The following is a 23,884-nucleotide window of genomic DNA, read 5'->3' as shown; positions in this document are numbered from 1 at the left end:
CGGACTGAGTGGCAGAAGAGCTGCTGCGTGACTGGATTTATTAGGGGAAACTGCGAAAACGCAAGTAAAACAAACGATTATCAGTTTAAACTAAAGATTGGACTCAATATAGTGTTCCTAACAACTTACTAAAGATCCAGTGATCCATGGATATTAACATGCAGCCAGGAATCGTGTTTCCTGACATTTATATGTGCCTGATTTCGACCCCAGGGAAATACATACAGCAAATTTGCCAGTGAATGCTTTATATAAATACAAAATAGGCAGGTCTAAATCCAGGTGATCACTTATCAATGTTATATGTATCATCATATCGTCTAGAGACTTAAAACTTGTATAGTTTTTTGTCAGTGTTTATTTAAAAATGTCAAATTATACAGAATATACAGTGGTAAATATTTGATTGATGAGTTGTCACTGCAATATATAACAATACAATATATAGAGAATGATTTTACCACTAAATTCAGCATATTGACACAAAAATGATAACTGCAAATCCACCTTTCGCTGCCTGGAGTCCAGTTGTTTCTATGAATTGCAGCGATCTATTTGCTTCTCTGTTCTGTAGCTTTAGGTAGTCTGTAAAAATATTCCTCATATTTCTTGTCAAATCTAGTTGTACAGTCAGTCTCAAAGCTCTTTTCCGTTTTCGACGCGTTTTGTGTGTTTTTCCGCAGCATTCACACTGAAAACCAATGCTGCCGCTCAGTCTTTTTGCCACTTGTGGGCGTAACTGCAGTCACTCTGGCCAACGGTGACGTCACGTGCATTCCCTCTATTGTTACCGCAGACGAATGAAAGAAACCGCAGCAACCGTTTTATTCACACGTTTTCTTTTTTCATAAGGTTACGCCCTTTTTGTTTTGCACTTTGTGCATGTGTATTGAATAATGATAACAATGTAACTGCACTGGCTGACAGCCTGTCTATGCGTAGAGATGATGATACTGGTGAAATATCAGCAAGAAGCCTCTTGTCCAGTCAGATACGAGGATCGGAACTAACTGCTATTCATATAACAGAGCCTGACGGAGCCGAAGGGGTGGAGGGACGAAGCACAGCTGAAGCCCCGGAAGACAAGGTGAGGTGGAGGGACGGGCATGGCGACTGGAGGCAGAGCCAGGGGATCCTGTTCTAAATCCAGAGCTGGAGACCGGAAGACCGGAGGCAGATCCACACAGTAGAGTGGATTCAGAGGAGGGATTGAAGGGAAACAGCGGAGGTGGGGCTGAGGAACAGGCTATTATAGGCAGAGGAGGTGGGAGAGGGAGGATGTGCGGGATCTTTGGAGACATAGAGCTGGACAGGACAAACGGAGACAGGAGACACAGGTAAATATCCCTTTCCAATTCCTCATTATATAATGTAGGGGCCAGCTGAAGCTCACCCTCAGCAACGGGAGTGTAGGCGTGTCTCATCTCTATGCCCTCTAACTCCACAAGAACACTGATCCGTCGTTCACCAGCACCCACTCCACAAATGCTGGGAAATCACCCGAGGACCAACACTAGGCAGGCGTGCCTTGGATCACTTGCTGAGGGTGGTATAATGAGAAACAGAAAGTGAGTGATCAGGACAGTGTGGAAGGCCAGGAGATCTAAAAAGTCCTTGGTGTGGTCCTCAGGTTTTCGCTCCTGCTCAAGATTAAGCAGTTGGACAGCCGGCAAGTCCATAACAAAAAAAGGAGGAAAAAACTTGGGCTGTCCCCTAATAGTCGACTAACCGTTAGTCGACTAGAAGAGGCTTGGTAAGATTTTATTAGTCGGTTAGTCACAGAAAAAAAGAACTCCACAGGAAGTGGCGAAATCACGCAGGCTGTAACGGACAGACCGTTAATGGCAGGAAATTCAAACATTCGCCTATCAATCATTCAACCTCAAATATGGCGTATCACTTGAAACATGTAAGTAGTAGTAACTTTACAAGTCCGCTCGCTCTAATGCTAACCTAGATAAATGTATGCTAAAATTAGGCACATATATATTTTTTATATATATTTATATTATATTTATACTATTCAAAATACTGTAAATATGTTCATAATCTGTAAATGTTTATTCTGACAAAACCCAACTGTGACCATATATTTTTATAGTATTTTCATATTTTTTTTGTCGAATTTTATTTGTAGAATTTGTATTACTATGTTTCTTGTTGTATCTGTATTTGTATATGTGCACTGAAAGCTTCAGTACCAAGGAAAATTCCTTGTGTGTGCAAGCACACTTGGCAATAAAGCTCTTTCTGATTCTGATTCTGATATCAAAGTGTTTGTTTGGAGAGGGCGCTTGACTGCATGACATACCGGCGCCGGCATGATCACTTACATTTAACTTAAAATACTCTGTCATTTTTAGTCATACAGATAAGAGTAATGCAAACTGTAAAGGGTCAACATTTTTTTTTTTTTACTTACAATAACAAAACGTTGTGCTTTTGTAAAATAAAGGTTGATTCGGTCTCAGTAAACTTGAGTGCATCACATAAATGCACCGAAACTCAGTGTTGCCTCACCAACATGCGATTCAAATGGAAAATAAATATTCTCAGATTATGTAATCCGTATGAAGCGTGCACATAGGCTACTACAGCGGGGATGATGAGTCAGCATCTTTGACTTGATCTCTGCAGCCGAAAACACAGAAAACATTACCAATAAATTTTTTAAATTGGTTTCTCCTCCTGTTTTTTTCACAACACATTCAAAAATATTACATTTGCCGGTGCGCTGTGGCAAGCTTTATGTGTGCATTTGAGAACTGATTAGGCTATGTATTTTATATAGGCAATTAATGGCACATTATTATGATTTATGGTTTATTAATATAAACGCACGATCAGTCGACTAATGGCTTAAATGAACGACTACTAGAAAAATCTTTAGTCGAGGGCAGCCCCAAAAAAACGGAATCAAACTAAAATCTTATCTGGGTCCGGTATTCTGCCATACGTGTGGCTGTAATGATGCGCACGACGCAGAAGATTCAGAGAAATATATACAATAATAAATCCAGGGAGAAACAGAACTACATCAAACCATCAAAAATACCGGAACTAAGGAAACTAACCCCCGGTTTCACAGACAAGGCTTAAACCTAGTCCCAGACTAAAATGCATGTTTGAGCTGTTTTAACTAAAAGAAACTTGCATTTGGGTTTTCTCAAGATGCACATCAGTAATGTTTTTCTAAGGCACGTTTATAAAAGATACTTAAATGTCATAATTGAACTAAGGCCTAATCCTGGCTTAATCTAAACCCTGTCTGTGAAACGGTGCCTAAGGGCTTAAATACACAGGGAGAGGTAATTAACCAGAACAGAAACAGGTGCGGGATTAATCAGAAACTAATGACCAAGGAACAAAGGCAAAACGGGTAAAGGCAAACCAAAACACAATGAAAATAAACAGAAATAGACCCATAACCCTGACACTCTGAAGGCTGTTGGAAATTGTTGCTTTAGAAAAATTAACGCAATCTGATCTCATCTTACATAATGTTGTTTGTTTTTGTACCTGCAATTATTTTCTCATTCTATTTATTTATTATTTTTATTTTTTTGCAGCAGTGGCAGCCTCCTTCTCTGAGAAAGTGCCCCTGATGGGCAGGTATTCTTAATAAACAGTAAAACCTGCATGCACAAAGACAAGCAGACAGAACACACTACGCTACACCAAATGTCCCAATCTTCCTGCTGTGAGAAGTTCTTCGCATGCTGGCATTTATTTCTTACCATATGTTTCAGCAATGCTAATTTGAAAAATATGCATTGCTTTTGCCTCTAAAGGTGTGTACTTGAAGATAAGAAGACTGATTCGGATTTCTTGATTTCAGGTTTGAGAGTCATAATACAAATATCCGTGGTATGAACAAAAATAAAACTCTTTTCAACTTGGCAATAAATCAAGTTTTCAACTGGTGCTACTATGGACAGTTAGCCACAGTCACATGAAAGTACGAGATGTATAAAGGCATTAAAAAAGTATACATATTTTGCGGTTCCCTCGCCAATCTCCATCTAAAACTATCCAAGAGAAATTAACAAAAAACAACTAAATAATGATTAGCAACATCAATGCCAGAATACCACATGTGTACAGCTAATGCATAACAATATTTACACACAAAAAAGTCCATATATCTCTCAGTGGATTTATAAATAGATTCTCTGCCAAGGAAAATCTGTGTAGCCAATTGCACGCAGAACGAAATTAAGCTCCATTTTGGTACCTCACAAGTAAAACGGAGGGAGATTAATAAGAACATATACTTTTAAACCTATAATAAATTAGTGTTATTTCACTGTTCAAAGACTGTAATTATTACTACAAGCATTCCCAAGCATTTCCTCACTTAGTTCATAGGAACAAAGGAAGCAAATAGAACTTTTCAATGCCAAAAAATGCTAGATTATATATATTATGGAATAGTCTTCCATAAAATGTCTCCCAAGCAGTGACCGTTGTTACATGCAACGAAACAAATAAAATAATCTCATGCCATCTTACCTGATGTTCTTTTGCCTCCAGCTGAGCAAGACTCCTTCATCATTGAGCTTCCAGGTCTCATCAAGTTTCCTGAAGCACACTGATCTTTATCAGTATTCCTTTGGCCTGTCATTCGACTGTACCCACTGCTAGCAAGGTTGGGGTTCCTCAGGAAAGCATGATGGCAGATTGTTCTGTCTCCTAGGGGAGATGGTTGTAGGTCTTCATCCCCTTCATCATCGTCCTCTGGGTACCCAGACCCAGCTTCTTGGTTTAAGCCCCTGTTCCTCTGCTCTACCTGAAAGCTCTCTCTCCACCTCCATGGCTGCTGATGCTGTGCCCACCTAACTTTTGACATCGGTCTCAGGTGTGCAGGTCCTATATATGAAAGTGGTGAAGTTTTGTGTTTGTCTGTCTGTTTTAAGGGTGTTGAGGAAGAGCAGGGGGAATTTGAGGACAGACCACTTCTGAAATGATCTTTTCTAAGCTTACTTTGTCCTAGTAAACCCTCTGTTCCTTCTCTTTCTCTAAGCCTATCATCCACAAATCTTCTATCTATACCTTGCGCTCTGTTGTCTTTTCTTTGCCAGCTATTTTTACTGAACCAGTCACTAGAGGAATGAGATGTTACATTAGGGTACGTCGCTTGTGGCTTCCCACTACAAAGTACAGAGTCAGGTTTCAGAAACTTGTGCTTCCTTTTATGGAACTTTGATGGGCTTACAATTGGATTTTTGGAGTAGGGGTGCACAAAAGAGGGTAAAAAAGGTGACGAAGGGTATATAGTTGCAGATGCAGGGTATCCACTATAAAGTCCAAAACCAAATGAAGTTGTAGAGAGTGGCATTTTGTAGGGCGAGTGGTAACAACCACCTCCTGACAGAGGGAAGCCAAGTTTGTGCACTACCGGACAATGTGTAACAATATGTTCACCTGGTTGTGAGGGGCATCCGTTGTTCCTTTTCAAATCTGTCATTCCAACATAATGCAGAGAGTCACTGGAAAAGTCTGACTGAGGTGAGTAGTAACCACTGAAGTTGATTTGAAACATAGTCGGATGGTGAAGGTTTTGCGGCAGACACTTAAGAACGTGAGCTTTGCCTTTCCCACTCTTTCTTCCAGACTTCGCTTCATCCCCACAACCTCGTGATGATATATGATGCACAATATGAATCTCACTAAGTCTGACCACTAACTCCTCAACCTCTGCCAGAAATGCTGGGTCTTGCCTTTTGGCCCTGAGTTGAAGATACTTTCTCTTACATTTGTGTTTATGTCTCCTAGTCTCATCATGGCTAAAACAATTATGACCTTTTCTATGGCACTTGTATTTAAGTCTTTCCTGCTCCATCAATACTGATCGTGCAAGGTGTGTTGTTCTGTGGTCTTGAATCCTTACAGAGCCTAACTGGGATGTGGCCGAAGGGTGTAGTGCTGACTGCGAAGAGGAGGGAGGTTTAGATTTCTCTTCAGGCACTGCTTTAACCTTTTGGGAACTGGTTGCCTTTGGAGCAGAATGTTGATCATATTCATGGTTGCCAGGATGAGTCTTTCTCCGGAAAGAACTAATAACGGGCGAAGGGGACTCTAGTTGTTTAAACGAATAGGGGGAGCTGCACAAAGCAGATTGGCCATTAAATGAATGGCTATGTTCACCAGAGGTGGACAAAGGGTTCAACTGATTTGAAGATTCTGTCAAGACTTGCTGAGACTTTTGACCAGAGTCTTGGCCAGAAGTTTCCCTTTGAGTTTTAGGTTTACGACCTCTCCTTTTTCCTATGTAGATAGTCCCACGTTTGCTGACATTAATTTGTGGACCAAGTTTTGCCCCAAAAGATGTAAGAAGTGAGGATAAAGAATGTGTACCATCTGAAACTGAACAATGAGCATCACCTTCGTTCTTCTTCTGAGCAAAATCAGTTGTGTAACTTTGGCTTTGCCCTGAAAGAAACTGTGTGAGTGCTTTATCCTTCTTCTTCACTCTCATCTTATTGATATTTTTGATAATTGTCTTCATTATTAACCTATTTCGTTTGCGGCGGATTTGAGCATCTCTAGCTTTGGACAAGGAGGGTTTAAGTTTTCCATCAGCAAACTTCTTCCCAGATGATGAGTCCTGTGATTTCGATTTCTTTGTCTGGACAGAGGAGGAACATTTGGGATGAACTTGTGTTTTGGGTGTTGGCTTTGGGAGTTTCAGTCCATCCCCTGGATCAGGGACATTTGAGTGTTCAAGTATGGGGAGCTTAGTAGAAGACTTCTGAGACTTATTTCCCTGAGGAGACTCATCCAACCTGATGATTTTTGGACGGCCCCTTTTCTTAGGAGGGGGCTCAAGGGATGAGGTTTCTAATCTGGGTGATGGATGTTGCAGTTGTTTAGATTTAGGAGGTCGGCCAACTGATCTTGGTTTACCCTGCTGTGATGACAATGCCTTTGAGGACTTCGTGTAATAAACTTTTATAGGTTTTGATTTTTGAGGTATAATTTTAGAGGCAGTGGAACTAACATTAGCAGTTTTCACAAGATCCGTCTTCTCCCCTTTATTTGCCACCTTTGTCATCTGAACAGCTTTTTGATTTTTCTGTGAGATTGTGTTTTGTTTCGGATGTAAAGGTGACTCGTCACTTAGAACAGAACTGTTAAACTGAGAATCTGTACAGCTGGAAGTTTGAGAGGAACACTGCACATCTTCTTCTTGGTTTGAACTATGCCTATCTCTTTTCTTATTCTTGTCAATGATATGCCCCATCCTGGTGCCATCATTTGACTGGACAGCAACGGTTTGGGCAGGTTCCATGGTCATTTTTCTGGTGTCATCTATGACTTCACTTTCACTATACTTCTTGTTTCTTTCTCTGCTCTCCAGTAATTCTTTCGTACAAGTGCTGTTCTTGGGAGTTGCTGATGCAGCAGATTTATCTGAAGCAGGAAGGAGCAGAGGTGTCTTGATAGAGGGACTTCCCTGATGCAATAAACCATTTTCCTTACTCCTACTGTTAGTTATGGTGATACACATGTTCTTGGAACATGTAGTATCTCCATCCTCTTCCTCATTTGCATTTGAAACCTTGTCAACATTACTTTCCCTGATTCTAGAAGTCTTTTTTGGAGTTTGCTTAAGTGAATTCTCACTACATGATATTGGAAACGATATTGGAAATGATGTGCTGTCATTTTCAAGACTGGAAGAAGACGGGTGAGATGTCTGAGCATTCAGAGTCATAACCTTTGAACCTTCTGAACTGAGGGAGGAGGTCATTACTTCTCCACTTGGAAGATCTTTGCCCTTTTCTTTTTGAGCATTTAAAACGTGTGTGCTGTCTTGTGGACTGGAGTTCTGTTGTAATGAGGGAGGTGGAGAAGGGGCAGCTGGAGGTGAATACGTCTGCTTTAACAAGGTAGAGAAGGTTGTCCTTTCTGAAAGTGGTACTTTGCTATCTGTCTGTGGTTGAACTGCATAAGAAGTTCCACCTGATGAGAATAATGACTTAGAGTCAGTCCTCCTTGTGTTTTTTGATGGTGTCTGTTGGAAGAGAGGATATTTGCTGACTAGAATTAATCAGGAAATATTTGAAGATATTCAGTATTTCAGGTCACTCTATAATATCCATTAAAATTAAATCAAAGGCAGCCTGGAGTAGCTATACATTTAAACATATCTAACCGGCTTCATTACATAATGACTTTGACAGTCTGTGACTTAATTTCAATGACATTTCATGATAACCCATCACTAATGGTAAATACGTTTTTTAATTATTTTTATTTATTACTACTTTGATGTAACCATTCCATGGTACTATGATCAGAGGATTTTAAAAGAATTTGGGTGAATGAGATAGAGGGAGATGGCACATAACACTTGAGCAAAAATAAAACAAATGGGAGGAATGTATTTAGCTGCAGGCTTTCCAGTAACTGTTTTCTGGTCATAAGAACCAACAAAAATAAATAACACATCACAGATGGAAGACTTCCAACAGGATATTTTTCAGTATGTGGGAGAAGGGGACAAAAAAATGCGAGAACGAGTGAGAAAATTAGATCTGAGTGAGCAAAAAAAAAAAAAAAAAAAAAAAAAAAAGAAGAAAGAAAGAGAGAAGATTGTTATAAATGGAGGGGATGTAAAAATAGATAAAAGATGCCAAACTGCGTGTGGCTGAAAATGGCAAGATCCAGACAGATATAGTAACAAGCATTTGTCTCTATATTTTTATAACTAAAGCATTAAAGAAATAAAGAAAATAAAACTAAAACTTACCTTTTTATAGGTCGTCATGTCTGGTGTAGAGTCACCTTTTTTGGATGAAGTGGGAATTGGGAGACTCATGCTTTTGGAACCTTTTGGAGAAATGGAATTGTTGCTATCTTTTTTCTTAATCTCTCGATGTGACTGCTTGCCCACTTTGATCTCAGAACTGGAGACTTCACCTCCACATGAACTATGACCATCTCCATGTGCAAGCCTCTGAGAGATCCTAATTGTGGGCCTACATATGAAGTTCTCGAGGCTCTTTGGAGGCTTCTTCGTCCGTTTTGCTCCAACCCCTATTTTCATTCTTACATTTCCGTCTGACTGGTCCGACTTTGTATGTGTTAACTCCCCCGGCCTAGTCAGCTGCTGGTGCTCAAGTTCGATGTTAGTATTTTTTGAGGAAGCTTCTATTTCTGCACCTTTGGTTTTTCTCATCCTCTTCCTGTCTTCTGTCCTCTCTTCTTTCTCCAGTCTTGGTGCAGGTGTTGTCTTTTGCTTTTTCTTATCCATTTGAACTCTCAGAGTAGTATATGTTTATGGAAAAATTATGTTGACTAATGTCAAAGTTTTGTTGATAATTAATGTTCAGCTTATGAGGAAAGATAATGTTATGTTTTTCAGAATTATTCAATACTCTTTAATCATCTTACTTGATTTGAGAGAGTAATGAGGTACTGGTACCATGGATGAGGCTATAAAGCAAAACCAAGAAAGAGACACACATTAGTCACAGATTACTCAATGTGTCACATAATATGACACATTCAAAATGTTTCATCAGAAAACCTCAGCACAGAGTGAGAAGATTAGATAAGCAGGCGGTAAAACAGAAAATGCTACACTTTTCAACATTTAGGCTACCCCGGTCAAAACACATATCCAGCTCAAAAAGTCTGCAACTTTACACTCAACCAGCGAGTTACCTGAGCTATTACTGTGACTGACTAGTTCAAATACTTGAGTGCTCAATTTAGAGGCATGGATTATTAAAGTATGTGCAGCTGGCTCTGAACATGCCGATTCAGATGCTAATGGAATCTGTTTTTGAACAGGACATGAAAAACTTTTAGAAAGTAGATATCCTGCAGTGTGACATGCAATACTGTATCTCTGGAACATCCACTTAATTGGTCTGATTACTGATCTAAAACAAACAAACAAACAAACAACAAAAACAAAACCTTAAATATAGAGGAATTAGCCTAACTTAGATTAACCTGTTAAGCATGTGTAGATGTATTCAGCAAGGTATGGTTGCAACATTCTGCTTTTTGTTGTAAAATATTTATAATACATATTTGCAGATTTAGCATTCAACTATAATTTAGTACACACTTAAATTAAAGGACATTTCATCTATTGAACTGTTAACACGTCCAGACAGAAAATCTTTCAATGTTGACAGATTTATGGTATATTATGGCCGGGTCGGGGCCCACTAGTGGGCTTCAGCAAACATTCAAGGTGGCACAATAAAAGTATTTGAATTAAGACAAAACATTAAAATCATCTAAACCAAATTAATAAAAAGTATTTTAATAAAATCTTAAAACCCCATAATATTTTTTTTGATGATTATACATTTTTGTGGTTATGCCAAGCTCTAAAATATTTTACCGGGTAGTTTTTTTTTTTTTTACATTCATGGAAACCCTGAAGAACATTCAGCTCCTATAACTTTTGGCATCCGGCAATTTAATGTTCAATATTATTGTGGACAATGGGGCCTTGTAGTCAAAAACATTCAGAAACACTGGTGTATGGTAAATGTAACCCATTCCTACAACTTCGACAGTACTTTTCTTTATTTTTTGGCTTTTTTCGCATTTGTTTAGATAAATGTATAGCTGTAGAGAGGACCGAAAATTAAGTGGGAGAGAGAGGGGGTGGGATCGGGAAAAGACCTAGAGGTGGGATTCAAACTCAGGCAACAGTCAGAACAGTACTTTTCAAATGGAGTCTGAAGTGGAAACCTATTGTTGTTGTTTTTTAGAAGAGGGAGAAATGTCTAGTTACTTCTTTCAACAGAGTTTGTTGATTTAGAAATGCAATGATTTCTCTGCTCCCCAGAGACCAGCACATTTTCAGTTGTATTATGGTTTCTCAATTTGTTGCCCTGTCAGAGCAGTTCAGCATACTTCCAAATTTGGTGTAATAGAAGGGCAGCTCAGTGAGTAATGACGCATGAGATGAAGATTTCTTTTTTTTAAAATCCAGATAGCTTTATCTAACACAGTTTAGTTCTTTTATATAAAGAATGAATGTGTCAGATGAAAAAATTTAAACTCTAAAGGAAGCTTTTACAGTAAATGTGAGTAGGTTAGCCAGATAGAGTCTTCTTTCAAATTAAATCTGAATCTACAATAGCGTTAATTTAACCTACACAATAACGTACATGACCAGCATGATACATTTCAATATTCTACAAGTTCCTTCGGGACATACCCACATAAAAATCCCCAGCAATTTCGAAAAGCTGGCTGAAACTCTGTTTTGAGTTGTCTGAAAGGCAGGTGCTTTCCCACACAGAGTGAGGTCATTCTATGGAAGATTCCGCATAATGACCTCAGTGCGTTAACTTGCACAGGGGACCAGTAAAATCCAGCGGCTTGACCTCCAGGCTCCAGGGAAGAACAGGGTAATAAAGCGCAGGATCAGTAGCCTGAGTCATCTGTGGGTTGTTGACTGGACTCTGTCAAAGCATTTCCAATATCAAAACTTCAATCCACTGACTCATACAATCTTGTCTAGCTGTAAGGTAACGTGTCCCACACTGATCTCTCAATCTCTGTCTTTAATCATATTGTGAAGTGCTTTAGAAACTGTTTCTAGCTAGTAAAAGTAACACCCTTTGCAGGTTGTTGTCTTTGCCAATTCTTATTAAGACAAAATCCAACAGCATTTCACTTCCTGAGTGCAATCTTTTCAGCTCCTCCTTTAGGATTTGGTGCTAAGAAAACAATCCCAATGGAACGCTTGAAAAGAAAAATGGCCCGAGGAGAGGAGAGAGAGCAAAAGTACAATGATGTGTGTGTTAGAGAACAGAAGAAGGAGCTCTGTGGCTATTAGTAGCACAGTTCAGAAGCAACGTGAGAAGGACGTTTGAGGGTCTTTCTCTCCCTGGGACATAAGCCTACTTTTCAACATTTACCATAATTAGTCATTTTCTTGTACTGCATCAACGTTATCTATCGACAGGTTTCCTTTCCCCTCTATTCACTGCCTTTTTTCTCTCCTTTTTTCATCTCTCTTGTTTCTGGTTTTGTTCATAACTGTTTCTTTTAATATATAATTTGCTCTCTCTTTTACAATTTATCTTTAAGGCATTAAGGGATCTCTTCAAAGCAGGCCCCACTGAGCAGTTAAATAAGTGTTTAACTGTTTTCCTGTAAATCAAAAACATATGCTCTAGCTTAAAAGTCTATTTTGGTTTTACTGATACAAATCTTTGCAAACAAGTGAAAATCTCCTTGAAAATAACAGTTTTTGTCTTCTCTAATTAACTTTGCATTTTCCCTTTTGTTCTGCTCCTCTCATTTCCATTTCATTAAAGTCTCCCTTTATTCATTTTTACCTGATGTACTTTCAATCCAACCCTTCAGTGTCAAAGCAATGAAGAAATTATTATTATTAGGATTCACTGTTTCATTTTGTGTATGTTATCTCATTACAAACTGTTATCTTAAGACTTATACTGTTCAACCCATTGGGGTCTTCTGTCCTCTAATGTACTTTAAGACAACAATACGCAGGTTAACACCAGCCTTTGTCAGGCAAGCAGACCTGAGAAGCTCTTCCTCTGTTTTGCTTGTCAAGCAGATTCAATCAAATATTGTTAATCGGTGCAATGTGAAAGTAGCAAACTGAAGTGCAATAGTGTTCCAAACAAGATGACATCACTGAGCACTGCCCTTCATCTGACAAAGCTTTTCTCCCTGACAAGATTTAAGGGGTACCTGGGCAAACTCAGAGAACTGACCGTGATTTGCCCGCATTTGCCAAATTTTAAAAAATACAAAGGTTTAAAGCTTTTTCAATTCTACAGGCTCCTCTGTGACCTAGATATAGCCTGGTGCTCCAAAAATAGCAGAAAACTACAACATTTAAAGAAAAAGAACCAGAGATATGGTCAATTAATTAGGTGTTTATGTTTTAGTTGGTTCGCCGCTTGAGAAGACGAGCACAGCATGTCAATGCAATGTGACCACGACTTGATTGATGGGACATACAGATGTAGGAGGTAGAATAAGTTACTGTTCCCCTCGCTGTAACGTTAGATAGAATTTGAAGAAACAGGTTTCCAGTCAAACAGACAAATGTCAATACGATCCTGCAGCGCGAGGACATAATCGATATAAAGTTCACAGGAAAGTGGCAAAAGGAAGAGATCGAATTAGCTTTCTATTGCAGCTATCTCGAAGCTCGAGCTGTTTATCGATATTACAGCGTTATTATTTGAATACCTCACATTGTAAACGGTGCACGCGCGTATGTATGTTTACGATTAAAAAAAAGTGTCTTTGCGTATTCATGCGCGAGGGCCTAACAGATGAAGGTCCCGTTTCAAATTACATTTTTATTTAGCAACGGGGAGTAGAGCGCTCCGAAAATGTTCTCTAAAACTAGTCGGAGATTTAAGAAAACAACAATAACCATTTCCACATTGCTTCACAAAATGAAAAATGACTTACCCGCGCTGCAAAGAGGAGGTATCGCAAGAAAAAGAGAAGCTAATTTACAAGTGTGCGCAACGAACTGAAACGATAAATGGAGGGATGTTGCGTGTCCATAGCGCGAAGCGAAGGACCCATGAAGATGAACATTGTGCAACACCACACGCGTCCCCCTTCTTCACTCAGCCCCCCTGTTTCTATCCGTCTCTTGCGCAGTTGTTTTACATCAAAAGCATGGTCGTACATTGTGTACCCAGATAGCCACAACCCAAGTTCACCGATGAGGGGAGACGGAGGAGAGAAATGACCATGCTGTACGTTCGGTTACTGAGCTGATCCTTGCAACTTGAGCTAAATTTACCAACCAATAACAGGAGAAAAAAATAAATGTAAACAGACACGTACTTTTATCACCCTAGCGGATACTGTTTTTATCGACACGAGCGGATCAAAACAACGATATCATTAAATCTAACGTGTGTGCTAGAATATGATATTGAATAATCTAATCGGAGATGGCCGACTTTGAAACTATGATCAATGATGTAATTTAATTGTGAGCCAGCCTGCGTCGTTCATTTGAAAGAATAATTTGGAATGTATCGATATTTTGGAATTTATCAATATTTGATATTTTATTTAATATATGCCTAATACACTAACCATCATCTGAAAACTTCGTGCCCAGATATGGCTCTTGAAATAACAATGCGTTCTATGTCCAATACATATTTTGGATCTTTACTTATTTGCATTAAGTTGTAGGCCTATATTGGAGAAACTGCGCACTTAAGCGACTAAGTGACCAATAGGTGGTGCAAACATTAAACAGTAGCTATCTATTGGCTAGCCTACTAGACAAACTGCAAAATACATTTTACATATGCAAGTTAAGTACTGCATATGTTACTCTAAGCATATTATGTAGGCCCAATTACATTTATAATACATAACAATAATCTAAAAAAAACAAGAATGGATTTTAAATCGAGAATCAATCAAATCTGTGAGCAATTTTAGAGATAACCTCGTGTCAAAGTGAAGAACTTTACAAATATTTCCCACTCAAAATAGAACCATATTATGTATCCAAACAAATGTATATGGAGTAGAGATATTAACAAAAATTAGATATATTGATTACTGAACGTCATTAATTGCATTAGATTTACTCGAAAACTAATGTTTAGATAACTTACTACATACAATATTTCCAAATGCATAGATTGCTGAAAATAAACTCATGATGATACAATTTCAATGGAAGTTGTTTACCTGCTGTAGAACGTCACGTTGCAGGTCTTCGAGCAACACACAGTTTTGTTCCTGAATGGATTAGTGTTTTTGAACGAATCAGATAAAGTAATGATGAACAATTCATAATGATAATCATCAATTATGATGACTCATTCATAATGAACAAAAAGACAGTCAATTGTCGCCACCTATTGGACAACAAAAATAACATACAAATTGTATGTTATAGACTATGGCTAATTGACACTAAACTGTATCATTAAAGCAAAAAAAAAAAAAACTAAACAAAAATAACTGAATTGGAAATGATGCCCCATACAAAATATGTGATATTTCTATCGATTTTAACATTTTTGACATTTTATTCCCACACGTCACACGTCTTGACGTAATGACGTAACTTCCGACGCTGGTTGAAACAATAATGGCGACCTCCATCGGCCGTGGCCCGTGACAGTACGACCGTTCGCAGCTATCAGCAATACGTGGTTATCGCTTTACATGTAGCATTTTACTGACAAGTTGTTTTCTAAGCATCTGACGACTTTTTATTCTAGTGGTAAGTCATTGTCTTACTCTGTTTTATGTAAATGGTGTAGCAGCCGCGCATCATACCTCATGCACTTTCATGCACCCAGTATTTCTCTCGCAAGGTGAAAGACATGACGATCTACGAGATTCTCCCTGAGAATAACATTATAGGAATTAATGTAGGCAAATATGTAACTTAATGTCCATAATTAGACGCTTGCTTAACAAGTCATCAACTAAACAGTTTTAATGTGAGCATAGATTGCCAACCTGATTAACGTTACATTAAGTACGTAACATATCTGGTTAAATATACAAATTGATTTGCTTTTGTTTCAGAATATGAATCTGCACAAACTCTCTTTGCGATTGCGCCCTACAGTAAGTTTCGTTAACCTTTCATATATATCTATAAAATATACTTAAGTTAAAAACATTTTACAGGACAGATCACTCATAACAATAAATTATGTCATATTCAGGTCACACAGAAATTCAGACATCTTCACATCCAAGGAAGTGGCCGGCAGCTGGAGGCGGTTGTTGCGGAAACATCATCAGCTGAGCTGAATCCACTGTCCGTCTTCAGAACTTCAGAGCAGGATCCAGTACGTCCTAAAAAACTTATGCAATGTACAGCATAGAAAATATGTTATGGAAAGCTCAAATCTCTTTATGTTGTGACATTCCGTCTTCTTTGCCAACCCTCTATTTTTGTTTTCTCAGGCATGCCATACGGAAAGACATACTGGGCAATACTACACAATCCCTCCAGCTCACATTCAAAAACTCTTCCCCCATGGACTTCCTCCACGTTTCCAGCTGCAGGTTTGGGAACAGTATTCTGTGTGTGTGGAGCACTTTAGTATAGATTTAATATAGTCTAAATTAGGGCTGGGATAAACGATTATTTTTAAAACGATTAATCTAGTGATTATTTTTTCGATGCATCGATTAATCTACCGATTAATTTTTCAGTCCGATTCGATTTCGATTATCTCCCCATTAATTGAGTAATAGCAATTTATACATGTTGATTTACATATCTGAATGAAAAAAAACATGAATTCCTTAACATTGCAATATATGTTTTTTGCTCTTAAAATTCTAAAATAAAAGACTATACAAGTGCAAAGTAATGGATTCTTAGTCAGAGGTAGCATTCAATAAAACCTTGAAGCCTTGAAAACACATAGGCCTAGCTTACTGAAAAAAAGTGCAATCTGTCACGACACATTAAAGAGCCACACAATAGTAGGCCTATTTATGGTTTAATTTTCTTTGACTGACGAAATTTGTTGAGACTTTATTAAATGTTACCTTCTTGGTCCTGTCTGTCAGCGTGTTGTCAGTGTCCTCTATATATTTTTCACGAGATTAATAGCTATAAGCGCATACTTGCAGCAGTCTCGCACGTGCTTAGAGCTCGTGTGAATTGCATGTATAAAATTAAGTTAAGGAACAATCTCGATCCATTCAGGAAACACCACATAGGTCGCTGCATTTAACTGCGCTTCGTGACATTTTTCCCTTTTGCGCGAAGAAGCCGTTCACCGGAGATGTGTTAAAAGATAGCTGAGTGCATTCATGATTATAAGGCTGCCGGTATAATAATCATCCTGGCGCCGGGTCTGAGTGAGTCCTTTACTCTTTAAAATAAAATACTTTATTTTACTCATTTAAGACTGCTTTTATGAGGACACTCGACAAAACAGACAGTTTGGCATAATTTGTGTGTTATGGTTCATTCAACCCCGAAAGAGAACTTGATACTGACGCACATTTTTCTGTGGGTTGTGTGTGTGTGTGTGTGTGTGTGTGTGTGTGTGTGTGTGTGTGTGTGTGTGTGTGTGTGTGTGTGTGTGTGTGTGTGTGTGTGTGTGTGTACGTGTACTTTAGAGGAACGAGTGCTTGTCCCCTTGCACTTCTGATTGTCTGAGGAGCCACTCGTGTTGCTACTACTCTCCCATAGATATAAACACTAGATGTTGCCTTGGCTATGGCAGTTCATTGGAATGAATGCGTCAATAGAGCCACCATCTTGAAACAGGGGAACCCCTCATCAGCGTAAATGTAGGAAAAGGTCTAATGGAAATAAAATCACCATTCATGCGATTTTTCTAGTTGTTTTGGTTCGTTCCAATGGTCAGACATGTATTTATTATAGAGTCCAGAGAAATTTAAAAAAATTTACAAAATTTCACAATCTTGTAAAATGTAATCCCTTGCTGACTGTTTTTTAGATTTCGTTCGTGTGAACATCCATACGCAGCACAAAAGTCCGGCCTCATCCATAAATTCAGCGTTACCTAGCTACTTCCTATGACAAGACCCCTGTTCCCAGATGGCATGCTTAGAACCCCAATGCGACATTAGTGTTTATATCTATGCTACTCTCCGGCGCCGCCATCTTTGTTTTGGGTCTGACGAATCGACGCGCATATTTTGCGATGACGTCGACCCGTTGTCCTAGCCCGAGTCTAAATAGAAATGGCATGATGTTTGTGGTTGAAGTTGCCTGGACGTGTTAGTACTCTTATACATGTGTAATACATGTTGGTACTCTTGTTTCAGGTTAAGACGTTTAATGAAGGCTGCGTGATGGTGAGGTCGCCGGCGCTGGAGCTTATCTCATATCTTAAAAGAGCTGATTACAGCAATCCCCCCCTGCGTTATATACTCTGTATCCTCAAACAGAAAATTCCCAGTGAGCTGTTTTACTTTATGCATATTTCTCTTCCATATTTCACACATTCCTTGACAATGTGCTTTAGATGGAGATACTGGCTCTGGAAAGACCCTGTCTTTGTGTCACGCCCTGCATTACTGTTACACTCAGGGCTGGCTGATCCTGCACATACCTGATGGTGAGCTGCACTCACTCAATCAAAATGCAAGATGAGGTGAAGTTTGGAGTCTGATGATGTTGTGATGTTCTCTCTAGCTCATCTGTGGGTCAAGAACTGTAAAGAGCTGCTGCCCTCTTCTTCCCGCCCCTCACGCTTTGACCAGCCGGTCCAGGCTTCCCAATGGCTGAAGAACTTCAAAATCACCAATGAACGCTTTTTATCTAAGGTATAACTCAATGTGTTTATTAGGGTTTATGGATATGAAATCAGGTGAGTAGATCACCTCTGGTCCATGGAAATAAATTATATAAATATATATATATATATATATATATATATATATATATATATATATATATATATATATATATACAGGTCCTTCTCAAAAAATTAGCATATTGTGATAAAGTTCATTATTTTACATAAAGTAATGATAAAAATTAAACTTTCATATATTTTAGATTCATTGCACACCAACTGAAATATTTCAGGTCTTTTATTGTTTTAATACTGATGATTTTGGCATACAGCTCATGAAAACCCAAAATTCCTATCTCAAAAAATTAGCATATCATGAAAAGGGTCTCTAAACGAGCTATTAACCTAATAATCTGAATCAACTAATTAACTCTATACACCTGCAAAAGATTCCTGAGGCTTTTAAAAACTCCCAGCCTGTTTCATTACTCAAAACCGCAATCATGGGTAAGACTGCCGAACTGACTGCTGTCCAGAAGGCCATCATTGACACCCTCAAGCAAGAGGGTAAGACACAGAAAGAAATTTCTGAACAAATAGGCTGTTCCCAGAGTGCTGTATCAAGGCACCTCAGTGGGAAGGAAAAAGTGTGGCAAAAAATGCTGCACAACGAGAAGAGGTGACCGGACCCTGAGGAAGATTGTGGAGAAGGACCGATTCCAGACCTTGGGGGACCAGCGGAAGCAGTGGACTGAGTCTGGAGTAGAAACATCCAGAGCCACCGTGCACAGGCGTGTGCAGGAAATGGGCTACAGGTGCCGCATTCCCCAGGTCAAGCCACTTTTGAACCAGAAACAGCGGCAGAAGCGCCTGACCTGGGCTACAGAGAAGCAGCACTGGAGTACCCACAGTCAGTGATGGTCTGGGTTGCCATGTCAGCTGCTGGTGTTGGTCCACTGTGTTTTATCGAGGGCAGGGTCAATGCAGCTAGCTATCAGGAGATTTTGGAGCACTTCATGCTTCCATCTGCTGAAAAGCCTTATGGAGATGGAGATTTCATTTTTCAGCACGACCTGGCACCTGCTCACAGTGCCAAAACCACTTGTAAATGGTTTACTGACCATGTTATTACTGTGCTCAATTGGCCTGCCAACTCTCCTGACCTGAACCCCATAGAGAATCTGTGGGATATTGTGAAGAGAAAGTTGAGAGACACAAGACCCAACACTCTGGATGAGCTTAAGGCCGCTATCGAAGCATCCTGGGCCTCCATAACACCTCAGCAGTGCCACAGGCCGATTGCTACCATGCCACGCCGCAATTTCTTTGTGTCTTACCCTCTTGCTTGAGGGTGTCAATGATGGCCTTCTGGACAGCAGTCAGATCGGCATTTTTACCCATGATTGCGGTTTTGAGTAATGAAACAGGCTGGGAGTTTTTAAAAGCCTCAGGAATCTTTTGCAGGTGTTTAGAGTTAATTAGTTGGTTCAGATGATTAGGTTAAAAGCTCGTTTAGAGACCCTTTTCATGATATGCTAATTTTTTGAGATAGGAATTTTGGGTTTTCATGAGCTGTATGCCAAAATCATCAGTATTAAAACAATAAAAGACCTGAAATATTTTAGTTGGTGTGCAATGAATCTAAAATATATGAAAGTTTAATTTTTATCATTACATTATGGAAAATAATGAACTTTATCACAATATGCTAATTTTTTGAGAAGGACCTGTATATGTACTCTGTTTTGGATCGGTAAGATTTTTAATGTTTTTAAAAGAAGTCTCTTCTGCTCACCAAGGCTGCATTTAACCCCCCCCCCCCCCCCCCCCCAGTAATATTGTTAAATATTATTACACTTTAAAACAGCTGTTTTCTATGTGAATAAATAGTAAAGTGTAATTTATTCAGAGGGAGTGATAAAAGCTGAATTGTGATAAAAGCTGAATTTTCAGCATCATTACTCCAGTCTTCAGTGTCACGTGTTCAGTTCTAATATGATGATTTGATGCTCAAGAAACATTTCTCATTATTATCAATGTTATTTACATTTTTATTTTAGGATTGTTTGATGAATAGAATGTTCAAAAGAACAGCATTTATCTGAAATAGAAAGCTTTTGTAACATTAAACACTACCATTCAAAAGTTTGGGGTAAGTAAGAATTTTTCTTACTAAAAAAAAAATCAACTACAAAAGAAATTTACTAAAAAAAATCTTTTTTTAATTTTTTTGGTACTTGAATTAAACTGATCAAAGGTTACAGTAAAGATATTTATAATGTTGCAAGAGATTCTATTTCAAATAAATGCGGCTCTTTTGAACTTTCTATTCATCAGAGAATCCTAAAAAAAAATTGTACACAACTGTTTTCAACATTGATTATAATAATGTTTTTTGAGCATCAAATCCGCATATTAGAATGATTTCTGAAGGATCATGTGACACTGAAGACTGGAGTAACGATGCTGAAAATTCAGCTTTGTTCACAGGACTAAATTACATTTTGAAATATATTAACATAGAATTTTAAATTGTCCTAATATTGAACAATATTAGTTTTTTTGTTTTTGTTTTTTTAATCAAATAAATGCAGCCTGATGAGTGGAAGAGACTTCTTTTAAAAACATTAAAAATCTTACTGATCCAAAACTTGAACGGCAGTGTATACACAAACACACACACACACACATATATATATATATATATATATATAGTTTTTTTTTAACAAAATATGGACTTGCTGAAGTTGTCTAATGTAAAAATATGAAAAAAGTAGAAATTTTAGAAAATTTCATAATCTATACTCTTATCTCCCTCTGTGTGCATGTGAGGATATGTTATTGATCACTTAGGCTATTTATTATTTTGGTTAAATATTTTTTATCTTTTATCGAGCTACTCTGATGTCAGTCTGATCAATTGACAGATAAAGACAACACAGCGATATGTGTGGACAAAGAGAGAAAGTACTGAGAAGGGGCAGCCTTTAGGGGAGCTTGTTGATCAGGTGAGTTTTCTTCATCTAAAAATTCCCCATTTTCACTACCTTAAATGAATGATATCATAAACTTTGTCTTTGTCACCTTGTTTTATTATTTAATTCTTGTATATGCATGAATTATTTCATGTTTATTTTTTTAATAATTTGATTTTAATTTGAGCAGGGTGTGAATCGCATGAAGAGCAGCAGTGATGTGGTGGGTGCAGTGCTGCGAGAGCTGAGGCTTCAGGCAGGGGGCGCCACTGATGGCGAGGGGGCCTTTAAACTGGCCGTGGCTGTGGATGGACTAAATGCTCTGTGGGGACAAACATCTCTAAAAAAGGAAGACAAGACTATGGTACGTTGGCATATATTAGCCAGTATTAAATATGAATTCATGCATTTTAAAAAAAACATTATTATATTAATGTTATTAAATAATTAGTATCATTCATTTTATGCAGTGTGAGCCAGAGGAACTGACTCTGATTCATAATCTGAGGAAGATGATGAAAAACGATTGGGTAAAAAAACCTCTCACTTAATATTATAATACAGATTAAACTCTCAGTGAGTTGTTTACTCTCAATTTAAGGCCTGTTCACACCAAGAAAGTATAACTATATGATAACTATATTAGTGTCCACACCAGCGGATAATATCGTTCTGTTTATAAGTTTGCTGCTTTAAATGCTCGAGCTCTTAAAGCAGGATGGATTCTGATTAACTGTCAATTTTTTTATCCTTCATCAGCTGGAAACAGTCCTTCTGAAAGTTATTTCAACTATATTGTTTCACTGTGCCATTATTGTTATAGTTGTGGTGTGGACTCTGCTATGCTTTTATATTTAGAATGATTCTTAGAACTAACTCGTTATCGCTCTAGTTATCTTCCTAGGTGTGAACGTGCTTTTACTTTCACTTTATGTTTCTCTCTGTTATAGAGTGGAGGTGCCATTCTCACAGCACTGTCTCAGACCGGGTCCCTGTTCAAGCCACGGTCTGCTTACCTTCCCAATGAGTTACTAGGAGAGGTCAGCATCCCTCTTCTGCAAAAGCTCATTGTGCCTTTTTTTTCATTAAACTGCAGAGTAAATGCCCTAAGTTAACAGAGCTTTGTTTTTGCTTTTTACTTCAACAATAGACTTTGAAGCATTTGCAAAACTGTAGAGGCTGTTACATGTATCGTCTAGATTTGTTAAAAGGGCTTAATGTACTTTCTCTTCTCATTCTTTCTCTCACTCTCTCTTGATTTCCCCTATATCTGTCTATCAGGAGGGGTTTGATAAAATGGAACCTTTTGTGCCAGTTTCTGTGCCTATCTACAATGAGAAGGAGTTTGAGAGCTGTTATCTGTACTATTTAGACCGTAACTGGCTGCAGCATCAGCACAGTAAGTTAGTTTGTGTATTTGTGTGTCTGGAGTGCAATCAGTGGCAGTGGTTTAATTTAAAAAAAAATGTTTAATTTAATTATGATTTAATGTGCATTCAAGTGATTTTTGGACTGAATAAAATGAAAGCGACAGGCAATGTCTTTTTTTCATTCTCTCGTTTTCACTTCCTGGCAAAGTAGGAAGCTTGTTTAGTATTAATGCTACATGGTGAACAGCAAACGACGTGCATTTGGTGGTAAATGTTTTATTTATTTATTTTATTAATTTATTTTATTTATTGTTTTATTTATAACAGTACAGTACTATGAGTTGAAAACACGTAATAATATAGCTTAATAGTAACTAATTTTTTCCAAATAATATTTTAGACTTATTTATAATTTCTCAAACACTCACAAACACACACATATATATATATATATATATATATATATATATATATATATATATATATATATATATATTATTATTATTATTATTATTATTATTATTATTATTATTTTTTTTTTTTTTTTTTTTTTAATTTTTATCTTAGCATGTGGGTCCCTTGAACAAGTACAATCATTTGGGGTTCATGGCATACACTCACACACATACACACATATATATATATATATATATGTATATATATATATATTTTTTTTTTTTTAATCTTAGCATGTGGGTCCCTTGAACAAGTACAATCATTTGGGGTTCATGGCATACACTCACACACATATATATATATATATATATATATATATATATATATATATATTTTTTTTTTTTTTATCTTAGCATGTGGGTCCCTTGAACAAGTACAATCATTTGGGGTTCATGGCATACAAAAGATTGAAAACCTCTTGTCTAAATGAGTAGTATTTTCTGTCGAGTTTTATACACTATTTTATATCCACAGTACCAAAAAAATTCAGTTATAAAACAGCTAATTGAAAAAGCCATGTTCATGTCTGTTCATCTCGTGAATTACTTGAAGTCAGAATAACCTATTATGTATGTTACAAAACTCATTTTCAGTATCTCTTATCTGTTACCAACAGGTCTATCTGAAGAAGGAAAGAAAGAGCTCATCTTTCTCAGCAACAAAAATCCATCTATCCTGGAACGATTGTGTGCCTTCTTGTAATGCACATTTGTGTCTCTTGGATCTGTATATCGTGTGAATTCAATAAACTTATAAGCATGCAGAATTTTTCAGAATAAAAAACTTGGAAAACGTTTACAGCCTTTTCTTTATATAAATAAATATA

General features: G+C 37.8%; 2 protein-coding genes across 13 annotated transcripts in view; one reads left to right on the top strand and one right to left on the bottom strand.

The window, feature by feature from the left end:
- The window catches only part of LOC143718342 (histone-lysine N-methyltransferase ASH1L-like), a 34,280-nt gene extending 20,295 nt beyond the window's left edge, over positions 1-13,985 (bottom strand). For all 12 annotated transcript variants that reach the window (XM_077209430.1, XM_077209447.1, XM_077209456.1 and 9 more), the window contains exons 1-3: positions 13,441-13,985; positions 8,756-9,441; positions 4,513-8,017 (exon numbers count right to left, since the gene is read on the bottom strand). In XM_077209430.1, the coding sequence (XP_077065545.1) occupies positions 4,513-8,017; positions 8,756-9,259 (4,009 nt within the window). In that variant the 5' untranslated portion in view covers positions 9,260-9,441; positions 13,441-13,985. The remainder of the gene's footprint in view (positions 1-4,512; positions 8,018-8,755; positions 9,442-13,440) is intronic.
- Positions 13,986-15,067: 1,082 nt separating this feature from the next.
- On the top strand, positions 15,068-23,852 carry dap3 (death associated protein 3). Its single transcript, XM_077209612.1, has 13 exons — positions 15,068-15,238; positions 15,550-15,591; positions 15,693-15,818; positions 15,937-16,038; positions 17,785-17,893; positions 17,985-18,077; positions 18,155-18,285; positions 21,185-21,265; positions 21,423-21,596; positions 21,703-21,762; positions 22,183-22,272; positions 22,514-22,631; positions 23,675-23,852. Exons 2-13 carry the CDS (start codon positions 15,553-15,555, stop codon positions 23,758-23,760), a joined length of 1,209 nt encoding a protein of 402 aa, XP_077065727.1. The 5' UTR covers positions 15,068-15,238; positions 15,550-15,552; the 3' UTR covers positions 23,761-23,852.
- Positions 23,853-23,884: the final 32 nt, after the last annotated feature.

The sequence above is a fragment of the Siphateles boraxobius genome, unplaced genomic scaffold, assembly GCF_051911475.1.
Source record: "Siphateles boraxobius isolate OS27281-9 unplaced genomic scaffold, OSU_SipBor_1 12, whole genome shotgun sequence".
Classification (NCBI taxonomy): domain Eukaryota; kingdom Metazoa; phylum Chordata; class Actinopteri; order Cypriniformes; family Leuciscidae; genus Siphateles; species Siphateles boraxobius.
This window is presented reverse-complemented; position numbering and strand designations above follow the sequence as displayed.

Excerpts from the sequence above, each read along its gene's own strand:
- dap3 (XM_077209612.1), top strand. The coding sequence starts at position 15,553 with ATGAATCTGCACAAACTCTCTTTGCGATTGCGCCCTACA. Across the intron at positions 16,039-17,784 it reads CTCCACGTTTCCAGCTGCAG|GTTAAGACGTTTAATGAAGG; the intron begins GTTTGGGAACAG and ends CTCTTGTTTCAG. Across the intron at positions 22,273-22,513 it reads CCAATGAGTTACTAGGAGAG|GAGGGGTTTGATAAAATGGA; the intron begins GTCAGCATCCCT and ends TCTGTCTATCAG.